The following is an 11087-nucleotide window of genomic DNA, read 5'->3' as shown; positions in this document are numbered from 1 at the left end:
AAAAGTCTCGACATCCGGATGCCACGAAGCCCGTCTGAAACATGTCCGATGATCCGATGTCGTGAAAAATCGGGTCTCCCCCCAAACTGTCAGTTAATGATTTTCCCATACGAATTGTATTAATTTAAAATACGCATAGCTTACTATATAACGCATATAATGCGTACAAAAACACATTAGTGCATAATAAAACCAACTGAACGTAATTTCTTACACTTGATTAACTGTTAATTAATAAATAATAATAGCCTATTAGGTGAACAACTGAACATCATTAATTTATTTTATTTATAACTGAAATATTTGGACATTTAACACTTAATTCCAGTAAAGATGATTGAGAATATAAGTGCAAATGTGTGTATAAAATAAGCTATCAGGCCTAACGCTTATCCGTATGCTAGTATATAAGCTATAATAGAGACATAAATGGCCATTATAATAAGGAAACCAGGGACATTTCCTATTTGAGTGGTCAAAATCTCATTAAAATCTCATTTGTTATTATCTTTTCATTAAAAACAGGGACAATAATTTTTTTTAATGATTTTGTTGTTGCATGTTGTTGTGGGCTCCCTATATTATTATTAACATTAATAATAATAATTATTATTAGTTTGATTATTAGGATTTTTGATCTGGATTTAATACAATTCAACGCACACGCAAAAAATTCTTGGGGTTCACATGGATAAAGAAAATAAAGCATTTTCAGCATCATTAAGATGATTAAAAATTAATGTAATGAGAATCATCATTGAAGATAATCAAAATATGGCCTACTTCATTTACCGGCTGTAACTTGTCTTAATAAAACACATTCAAATTCAATCAAATGCTGCCTTTCCCCTAATACTGTAATGTTTTAGGTATACTTGTGCATTGCAACAAATAGTGTATTTGCTGTATTGAATGCATATATTAGAGGCAGACTTGTTATATTGCTATTGCTTCTTAGACCCAAATATATTCCAATATTCAAAATGCATCATTTGGAGGTTTAGATCACTGTAATGTTGTCACAGCTGTTGTTGCTAAACAACTCCTAATTAAGGCATAATATGCATACCTTTTTGGCATTATTCTTAAATCTTAGTCCATTCTCATTATTACTTCTATTGCTGTTCTACTGTAGACAATCAAAATTAGCAACATCTCTTCCCTTAGAACGTATAACTAAGTTTCAACATGAATTGTGCTTTGCTTAAGGGCACAACACATCTCGTCTTTCAGGCATTTGATGAGCTTAAATCAGCACTATAGTTACAAATGGGACACACATGTCCCCAGTGCCCAGGATCAGCGGCACATTCCTGAACCCCTGACCTAAGAGCTGCAAATAAACACACACACAGCACGTGTCCCATTTCAACTGACAACTCAACACCAGAAGAGAGGCAGGGAAAGGGAAATAGTAAAAAACATAAAAAGCAGTTTTATTCAAGTGACACTCCTGAGGTTATAGTGAGCTGGCAAACCACTGTATGAAAAAACGCTGCAATTCCTTAAATGTGTAACCTAGTAAAATATCAACCCTCTCTACATTTCAGTGTAAACGGAGCAATTCAAGATTTTAAGATATTACTAGAAAAACAAATTCATCATTGGATTAAAAAAAAAATCCTCGCTGCTAGGTTCAAAGTTCACTTTTGAGTACAAAGTAAGACTGAGGAACATTTCAACAAATGTGAAGAATCATTTTCAGATCATTCAGTGGGGAATTGGGATCCTTTCAAGTCCTCAGAAAAAGTCTTTCATTTTGAATCATTATCTCAGTAACTTTCATTTGCTGAAATGTCTTTTTCATCTAGTTCTTCCACAATGTTCTCAGCCGGTTCTTCTTCCTCCTCAGATTCGGGCACATCTTCTTCGAAGTCTTTCTGCTTCACAGTTTCATCTAGTGGCTCCTGCGGCATCTCCTCCTCTTCAACTGCATGATCTTGTGAGAAGTTCTCCACAGCCTCAGCCACACTTGCGTCAATTTCCGTCTCCTCCGTGGAAGTTGGGTCTTCCTCGGGAAGAATGCTTTCTGGTTGCTCCATGACAGTTTCTTCTTCTTGGATTGGGATCTCCTCAGTTATTTCATCCACCTCAGTTACTGCTTGCTCCTCAAAAACATCTCCATCCTTTACCTGAACTTCCTCAGGTATCACATTCTCCTCAGTTAGTACATGCTTCTCAATAGCCTCTTCTTCCCCCAGGACTTGAACCTCCTCAGCTGGTTCTTCCTCATCAGATACCTGCAGCTCCTCAGGTATTTCATACTGTTGAGCTACTGCTTCCTCCTCAACACCTTCCTTGTGGAAGGGAACCTCATCAGCTTGTTCATCCTCTTCAGTTACTACTTGCTCCTCAGATACTTCAGCTTCCTCAGGAATTTCCTTCTCACCGGCTTGCTCTTCAGCAGGTTCTTCTCTATGGAACTGAACCTCCTCAGCTGGCTCTTCCTCCTCAGGTACAACTTGCTCCCCTTCTTCAACACGAACCTCCTCAGCTGGCTCTTCCTCCTCAGGTACTACTTGCTCCCCTTCTTCAAAATGAACCTCCTCAGCTGGTTCTTCCTCCTCAGGTACTACTTGCTCCCCTTCTTCAACATGAACCTCCTCAGCTACGGTTTCCTCCTCAGGAAGGGTTTGATCCTGTTGATCCTCGATTGGAACTTCCTCTTGAGCTGCTGCTTGCTCCACTTGCTGGTTTTCTACTGGAATATTTTCCTCTGAACTGGACTGCTGGCTTTCAGATACCATCTGAAATACATAAAGAAAGAACATTCTGCCAAATGCCAAAAGGATCACATATGGAAAGATGCGAAACAGTCAGTACTATACCTGATTCTGGGCGATCTCAAGTTGGGAAGCAAGGTGAGAGTGAAGGCTGTGAGTACTCTTCTGATGGTCCTCCAGACTCCTACGGACAGCCACAAGCTGCTCCTCAAGAGCTTGGGATTTTCTCGTCTGTTCCATCTGCAGCAGATCCCTGGGAGAGAGACCAATTAAAGATGAATTAGGAATAATAAGTCTCAGTAGTAACCCAAAATGCTAAAGAGAATCCCACAAAACCCCTACTCACTGGATATCTTTCACCTCTTGTCTGTGTCTTTCAAGAGCCTTCTTGTTTCTAACATAATATTCCTTCAGGCTTGTAAGTTCCATCCTTTGTTCCTCCAGCTCAGATGTGAGACCCTGTACAGTCGACATCTGCTCGTCGAGCTGTGATTTGGTGACCAAAACCGTGTCTGTGAGCCCAGAAATGGTAACCGCTACCTCAGAGTTAGCAGTGAGGATAGAATTAAGCCTCTGCTTCAGAGTTTCAATCTCTTCAGTTTTATTCTTGACCACTGCATTCAATGTTGCAGTGGAAACAAACTCCTGCTGGAGCTCGGAAAGTTTGCCATTCATCTCAGACTGAAGAGACCAGACTTGGTTTTGAAAATCAGTAGATTTGATTTTTTCCGAGGTGGCCAGTGCGACGTCTGCCTTTTTTTGGGCCTGCGTGTAGGCCTCTTCCAGCGTTTGTAGACGCTCCTCAAAAACACCAACATTGGCGATCTAAATATAAGGCAAAATATTTGAATTGCAGTGAAGCTCAATTATTCATCTGATCAATATGCAACATTTCACCAAGTTTAGCCATTTCTTGAGCCTAACCTAGCTGCCTCTGTTAGTATTGGTTCAGTTTGTGCAATGGTGCAATTTGCAACTGAAAATTCATCAATCATACATTCAATCTACAGTGTTATAGTAATTCAGTTATCATTGCATACAAGGTCACCGTAAATAATTTAGGATATAAAAAATAAGTTGAATTTATAAGTGCTCTGTTGTCAGTGGTATTGCCAGCCAGCTACACTACTAATCATTTTATGATTCAGCTGATTTTCAAGACGATGGAATTATAAAAACAATGCTGATGTTGCTCTTTAGATTATTAGATAGTTACCAAAACTTCTGTAATTACAATGCATCATTTTAATTGTATTATAATTGTAATATTATACATTTGAACAGCCCACCACCACTGACATTTTAAAGCAACATTTTTAAATGAAATTTAAACGCGTGTTCTCAAAAAAGCCATGTGGCTATGATTAACCTCTCACTCCTCCAGCTGACCAGGAAAGATTCCCTAGTGTTTCCACAAAGGGCCTATTGAGTGTAGTTGCTGTAAATCCACTGACATTTAAAATAGTGACTTTCCTTTCATTCAAATTAAATTATATGAATTTAAAGTGCTATTTATGCTAAAGACTTCATAATTTAACAATAACATTATTTAGGCTAGATTTTGTTTCTTTAATCCAAAATTGTACATCTTTTATAGGATGCAGAGTTAACGAGACTTATTTCTTTATTAAAGTGATTGACATCATTTGGTACTGCAGTTCTACAATGACCATCAGTGAAAGAAAAAATGCTTGACAATTGGTGTTTCTTTAATACATTGCTTTTCTGATCACTAATAGCAGAGCTGACCACCTTTCAGATGGACGAGTGATTTAACATGTTTATTGATATATTTTCACTTTTACTTGTTGCTTTGAGTTCAATTTGTATAATGTCCTTTAAACAAGCCAGCCTGGCAAAAGGAAACATGATCCTGCTCAGAACAGACTATTAATGGCCTGGGAGTCACATGACACAATTCAGCAAATGGAATATTCAAAGGGCACATGTGGCATGCATTGAGACCTGTCAGTATTAAGTATTTTTACAGTCAAATTACAAATAATATTATTATAATAATATGAACACCTTGATATATAAACTTGAGCAAGTACTATGCGCTTAGTACAAAATGTTCCAATGGGCACAAATTGTTTTCCTGTGCGTAAAAGTATAAGGAAACTTAATTATTTTATTTCAAAGTTAATTTATAGAAAATAAAAATGAATTTCCTATATATCACGTGTTAAGTAACTCAAGAGTATCTCAAAATCAAATACCTGTGCATTACCCATCCCCAACTGCTGTTGGAACTTGGTTATCCTCAGTTGCATTGCATTGACTGTCTCTGTTAGACTGTCGATGGTTTGCTGTTGCTGGATGGTGAACCAGAGTGCCGTTGATCCGCCGACAGCGAAAATAAAGATAACAATGGCAGGGACCGCATATTCTTTAAATCCCCTCTGTGGTGTTGTTACAGTTGGCGTCTCCAAGAGCAGCAAACTGTCGTCCTGTTTATTGCTACTTTTCCCCTTGCGCTTGGTCATCTTGTTTTCGCGGAGGATCTGCACTGCAGACTGTAACACTCCCACTTACTATGTATTCAGTGATTTGGTCAACGCTCTACCTTAACGCTGTATTGGCCGACTACTACGGGGAACAATCAAAAGTGAACTTTCAAGCACGAGGACCGTGAGTAGGGGGCGTTGCGCACTGGAGGCGGCGTCAGTTTCACGGAGCTGTGCAGCACGTACTAATACTTAGGTACCCATGTTTTTATCTTATGTTTTTACAGAAAATGTCATAAAAAGTTTCACTTATTTTGAATATTGCATCGTTTCAACTAAGAAAAAAATCTGTTATAAGAATTTGGTTTAATGTTATAGACTTATTTTAAAAATAATTTTACCATAACACAAAATCATTTTTAAGTGTAGGCTTCAGATAAGAATTTAGGCCTATGGGTTTTCTGGTTTTCTGCCTATTCTTGCACTGCATATTGCATTTTCTTGTTTTTTAGTATATGTATTACATTGTGCAAAATCCTAATTGAACTACTAATAGTTATACTAATAATAGTCATAGTTAATATCTATCTATCTATCTATCTATCTATCTATCTATCTATCTATCTATCTATCTATCTATCTATCTATCTATCTATCTATCTATCTATCTATCTATCTATCTATCTATCTATCTATCTATCTATCTATCCATCCATCCATCCATCCATCCATCCATCCATCCATCCATCCATCCATCCATCCATCCATCCATCCATCCATCCATCCATCCATCCATCCATCCATCCATCCATCCATCCATCCATCCATCCATCTTTATAGATACTGATCCAAGGATCTAGTCAGTAAAATAATTTGCTGAAATATTAATATTAAGAACTTTGTGTCATGTTGGTAATTTATATATATATTTTTTTGTTCATTTAATTTAATTTTGTTTCTCTTTTCCTATTTTGCAGACTCTCTAAAGCTTTCAGACTGGTTGATGATAAACACTGATGCTATGGATCTTTACATCTTGGTACCATTACAGTTTCATTGGATGTAAATGAAATTAGCTAATGGCTGGATTGTCTTTGTAGGCTGCTGTGACTTGATGTACTGATAGATAAGTCCGGTGACCTTTCATGTGAATTTGTCATGGCCTTTAGTCTTTGAGAGGTAACCTGATGCTACGGCAACATTGGTTTTGCAGGTTAGACCACAGATTGCCCAAACATAATTTGTTTTCAGAATTATTTATTTGGGTAGTTGACACATAATTTATATATAATGTAAATTTATATTAGTGCTTATTTATTTATTATTTATGCACTTTAAATATCCCTGTGGTAATGAGGTCCTAAATTCTGTAAATATGGGTTGGGGATAGGCATTTGCCGATATCAAATTTCCGTGTTGCGATTAATTGCTGAAGCTTTTATCACGGTATACGGTTTTATCACGATATTGAAATTTGTTGCAAAAAAAGTGGTGTCATACTATAACAGGTTTAATAACTTTCTTATAACAAAAAGAACAAAACATTTAAATACAATAAAGCAATACACACAAATGTATAAAGTAAACTAAATATTTAAAACAGATTAAAGTGCTAAAGAATTATAAAGAACAATAGGTAACATTTTACAATAAGGTCTCACTAGTTAATGCATTAACTTAACAAAGAGCGAATAGCTACATTTTTATAGTTAGCCTATTATTCTTTGATAATGTTAGTTAAAAAAGCAACTGTTAGTGTTAGCTCAGTTCCATTAAATAATACAGTTACAACTTTTGATTTTAATAATGTGTTATTAAATGCTGAAATGTACATTTAACTAAGATTAATACATGCGTTCAAAGTATTTTTCATTGTCAGTTTGTTAATGAATGAACTAATGTTAAATAATAGAGCCTTATTGTAAAGTGTGTGATTGAATAACAATCAGAACATATTCAAACAATATCTAGGGCATGTAATTTAGTCCTAACATCAGTGCGCGTTCCTCTTTGACATATTGTTCATTTTAAACGGTTGATGGGTAAAGTATTCTTAAAATTCATTCCAAAAATCTGTATAATTCGTAAGAAATAATTATTCACGGTATTTTGAAGTGCCCACGATAACAATATTGTGCATGTTCATTATTGCGGTATATCGTATTACGGTATACCGGCACATGTCTAGTTGGGGATAGAATATACAGTTTGTACAGTATAAAAATAATTTTGTCTATGGAAAGTCCCCATAAAACATACGTGCCAAGCCAACACAAAACGTGTGGGTGTGTATATATATATATATATATATACATATATATATATATATATATATATATATATATATATATATATATATATATATATATATATATATATATATATATATATATTAGCCTATATCAATGCTGAATAGTAATACACACAAAGATAGATAGATAGATAGATAGATAGATAGATAGATAGATAGATAGATAGATAGATAGATAGATAGATAGATAGATAGATAGATAGATAGATAGATAGATAGATAGATAGATAGATAGATAGGTGTTGAATACATACATGTTATGAGATATCTTTTTATTTATTTATTAAGACTCCAATTATTACATTTATTTCACAAGAAATACAATCACATAAACTGTTCTTTGAAGTCATCCTTTCTTTACTCTGTAAGACAAGAGAGCAAAAAAAGCTGTAGTTAGATGCCTAAAAGTTCAACATTTAAGTCATTTTAAGGACAAACCTCATTCCAAAAATATAAAATTCTAATAATTATAAATAGCAGAATTATTATTCAAATAGAAGGCATACCTTTGACTATAAGTTTGGTGGAGCACTCATCATGACCAAAAGGGCTATCGGCTATAACTTTGTACTCTCCCGTGTCTTTGGGTCCAACCCTCAGGATGAGCAGAGAACAAACACCGCACACGTTTGTTATGTAGTAGTTGGGGTTTGTGTTGAGGCTGACATTGTTATGGTACCAGGTAATATGTGGGGTTGGGTTACCCGTCGCAGCACAGCTCATGTAGCACTCATAACCCGGTGGAGCAGAGTGAAGCTTCAACGAGACAATAAATTTGGGGGCTGCCTGGAAGTCAAGCGTCCTTAAAACAGGCATGTTATATGTGAATTTGTCTGAAAACGAAAGAGAGTAATTCTATTGAATTCAGTTTAATAATGTGCATTTTAGTCACCTCACAAGAAAAGTTACATCACTGCATTATCTGTTTTGAGCTTCTGGGTAATACTGTCCAATTGAAGATACAATGAAAGCTGGAGGGATGCGAGCAAATGAAGCACAAGAAGTGCAGACCATCACTGGCAAAAGAATTATCCAGAGCAATAGTGTAATAGACAGCCTTACACTGCAGCTGTCATCCTTGGTACAACAATTTTCAGAGCAAGACAAGGCGGAGATAGTTTAGTGGCTATGTGTCAGAGACAGCAGCACAAATCCCAGAGGTGTGAACCTGGATAAGGGTGACCCATAAAGAGAGTTTCATAGATCTTCTATCATCACTGCCCTTGAGCAAGACACTCATCTCTGGCTTCTCCAAGGGACTCACTGCAATTAGTGTTCTGTAAATTGCTTTGGGAAAAGGTGCCTGTTAAATGGAAAGTAGCCTAGCCTACTGCACCGTTGGTTTTGCAGCTTAGACCACAGATTGCCCAAACACCATTTGTTTTCAGAATTATTTATTTGGGTAGTTGACGCATAATGCGACTATGGATTTTTTGTATCACCTTCAAGATTTTAGATTAAAATGTATATTATTGCTTAATGCTTATGCATTTTAAATGTCCCTGTTGTAATGAAGTCCTAAAATCTTCATGCATAGTAAGCATAAAATTATTAGTAAAATGATGTTTGAAATAGATTTTAAAAGCATTTCTCATGCTCTTTTTAGTTTTATTTACATATATATATATATATATATATATATATATATATATATATATATATATATATATATATATATATATCACGTGCTCGGGGAGTATGGGGTCCGGGGTCCTTTGCTAAGGGCTGTCCGGTCCCTGTACGACCAAAGCAGGAGTTTGGTCCGCATTGCCGGCAGTAAGTCAGACTTGTTCCCGGTGCATGTTGGACTCCGGCAGGGCTGCCCTTTGTCGCCGGTTCTGTTCATAATTTTTATGGACAGAATTTCTAGGCGCAGCCAGGGGCCGGAGGGTGTCAGGTTTGGGGACCACGCGGTTTCGTCTCTGCTCTTTGCGGATGACGTTGTCGTGTTGGCCCCTTCTAACCAGGACCTTCAGCATGCACTGGGACGGTTTGCAGCCGAGTGTGAAGCGGCTGGGATGAGGATCAGCACCTCCAAATCCGAGGCCATGGTCCTCAGTCGGAAAAGGGTGGTTTGCCCACTTCAGGTTGGTGGAGAGTTCCTGCCTCAAGTGGAGGAGTTCAAGTATCTAGGGGTCTTGTTCACGAGTGAGGGGAGGATGGAACGGGAGATTGACAGACGGATCGGTGCAGCTTCTGCAGTAATGCGGTCGATGTACCGGTCTGTCGTGGTGAAGAAAGAGCTAAGCCGTAAGGCGAAGCTCTCGATTTACCAGTCAATCTACGTTCCTACTCTCACCCATGGTCATGAGCTTTAGGTCATGACCGAAAGGACAAGATCCCGGATACAGGCGGCCGAAATGAGCTTTCTCCGCAGGGTGGCTGGGCGCTCCCTTAGGGATAGGGTGAGAAGCTCAGTCACTCGGGAGGAACTCGGAGTAGAGCCGCTGCTCCTCCACATCGAGAGGGGTCAGCTGAGGTGGCTCGGGCATCTGTTCCGGATGCCTCCTGAACGCCTTCCCGGGAAGGTGTTTCGGGCATGTCCAACCGGGACGAGGCCCCGGGGAAGACCAAGGACACGCTGGAGGGACTATGTCTTCCGGCTGGCCTGGGAACGCCTCGGTGTCCCCCCGGAAGAGCTAGAGGAAGTGTCTAGGGAGAGGGAAGTCTGGGCATCTCTGCTTAGACTGCTGCCCCCGCGACCCGGCCCCGGATAAAGCGGAAGAAGATGGATGGATGGATGGATGGATATATATATATATATATGGATATATATATATGGATATGGATATATATATATATATATATATATATATATATATATATATATATATATATATATATATATATATATATATATATATATATATATATATATATATATATATTCTTATATATAAAAAACTAAAAAGAGCAGTTGATGTGAAATGCTATATATATATATATATATATATATATATATATATATATATATATATATATATATATATATATATATATATATATATATATATATATATATATATATATATATATATCCATATCCATATATATATATCCATATATATATATATATATATATATATATATATATATATATATACTGATCAGGCATAACATTATGACCTATGAAGTGGGTGGAATATATTAGGCAGCAAGTGAACATTTTGTCCTCAAAGTTGATGTGTTAGAAGCAGGAAAAATGGGCAAGCATAAAGATTTGAGCGAGTTTGATGAGTGCCAAATTTTGATGGCTAGAGGACTGGGTCAGAGCATCTCCAAAACTGCAGCTCTTGTGGGGTGTTCCCGGTCTGCAGTGGTCAGTATCTATCAAAAGTGGTCCAAGGAAGGAACAGTGGTGAACCGGCGACAGGGTCATGGGCAGCCAAGGCACATTGATGAAGGCTTGCCGTGTCGTCCGATCAAACAGACAAGCTACTGTAGCTCAAATTGCTCAAGAAGTTAATGCTGGTTCTGATAGAAAGGTGTCAGAATGCACAGTGCATCGCAGTTTGTTGAGTATGGGGCTGCATAGCCACAGACCAGTCAGGGTGCCCATGCTGACCCCTGTCCACCACCGAAAGTGCCATCATTGGGCATGTGAGC

General features: G+C 37.5%; 2 protein-coding genes across 2 annotated transcripts in view; both read right to left on the bottom strand.

The window, feature by feature from the left end:
- Positions 1-1412: 1412 nt before the first annotated feature.
- Positions 1413-5360, bottom strand: LOC307140570 (uncharacterized protein). The gene is made up of 4 exons (XM_079840175.1): positions 4943-5360; positions 3070-3548; positions 2829-2976; positions 1413-2747 (listed from the first exon to the last, which is right to left on the bottom strand). Exons 1-4 carry the CDS (start codon positions 5207-5209, stop codon positions 1773-1775), a joined length of 1869 nt encoding a protein of 622 aa, XP_079696301.1. The 5' UTR covers positions 5210-5360; the 3' UTR covers positions 1413-1772.
- Positions 5361-7838: 2478 nt separating this feature from the next.
- The window catches only part of LOC307141261 (immunoglobulin-like and fibronectin type III domain-containing protein 1), a gene marked incomplete at both ends in the record, with an annotated part of 63066 nt that continues 59817 nt past the window's right edge, over positions 7839-11087 (bottom strand). Inside the window, 2 exon segments of the mRNA XM_079841317.1 lie at positions 7839-7843; positions 7988-8314. Of these exon segments, the coding sequence (XP_079697443.1) occupies positions 7839-7843; positions 7988-8314 (332 nt within the window).

The sequence above is a fragment of the Gobio gobio genome (assembly GCF_949357685.1).
Source record: "Gobio gobio genome assembly, chromosome: 17".
Classification (NCBI taxonomy): domain Eukaryota; kingdom Metazoa; phylum Chordata; class Actinopteri; order Cypriniformes; family Gobionidae; genus Gobio; species Gobio gobio.
The sequence above is the reverse complement of the archived record's forward strand: the minus strand, read 5'-3'. Positions and strand labels throughout refer to the sequence as shown.

Bases quoted from the DNA above. Each gene is read 5' to 3' on its own strand.
- LOC307140570 (XM_079840175.1), bottom strand. From the start codon at position 5,209: ATGACCAAGCGCAAGGGGAAAAGTAGCAATAAACAGGACGACAGTTTG. The intron at 3,549-4,942 runs GTATTTGATTTT...CCTTATATTTAG, and splicing joins TGGGGATGGGTAATGCACAG to ATCGCCAATGTTGGTGTTTT. The intron at 2,748-2,828 runs GTATAGTACTGA...TATGTATTTCAG, and splicing joins TTGAGATCGCCCAGAATCAG to ATGGTATCTGAAAGCCAGCA.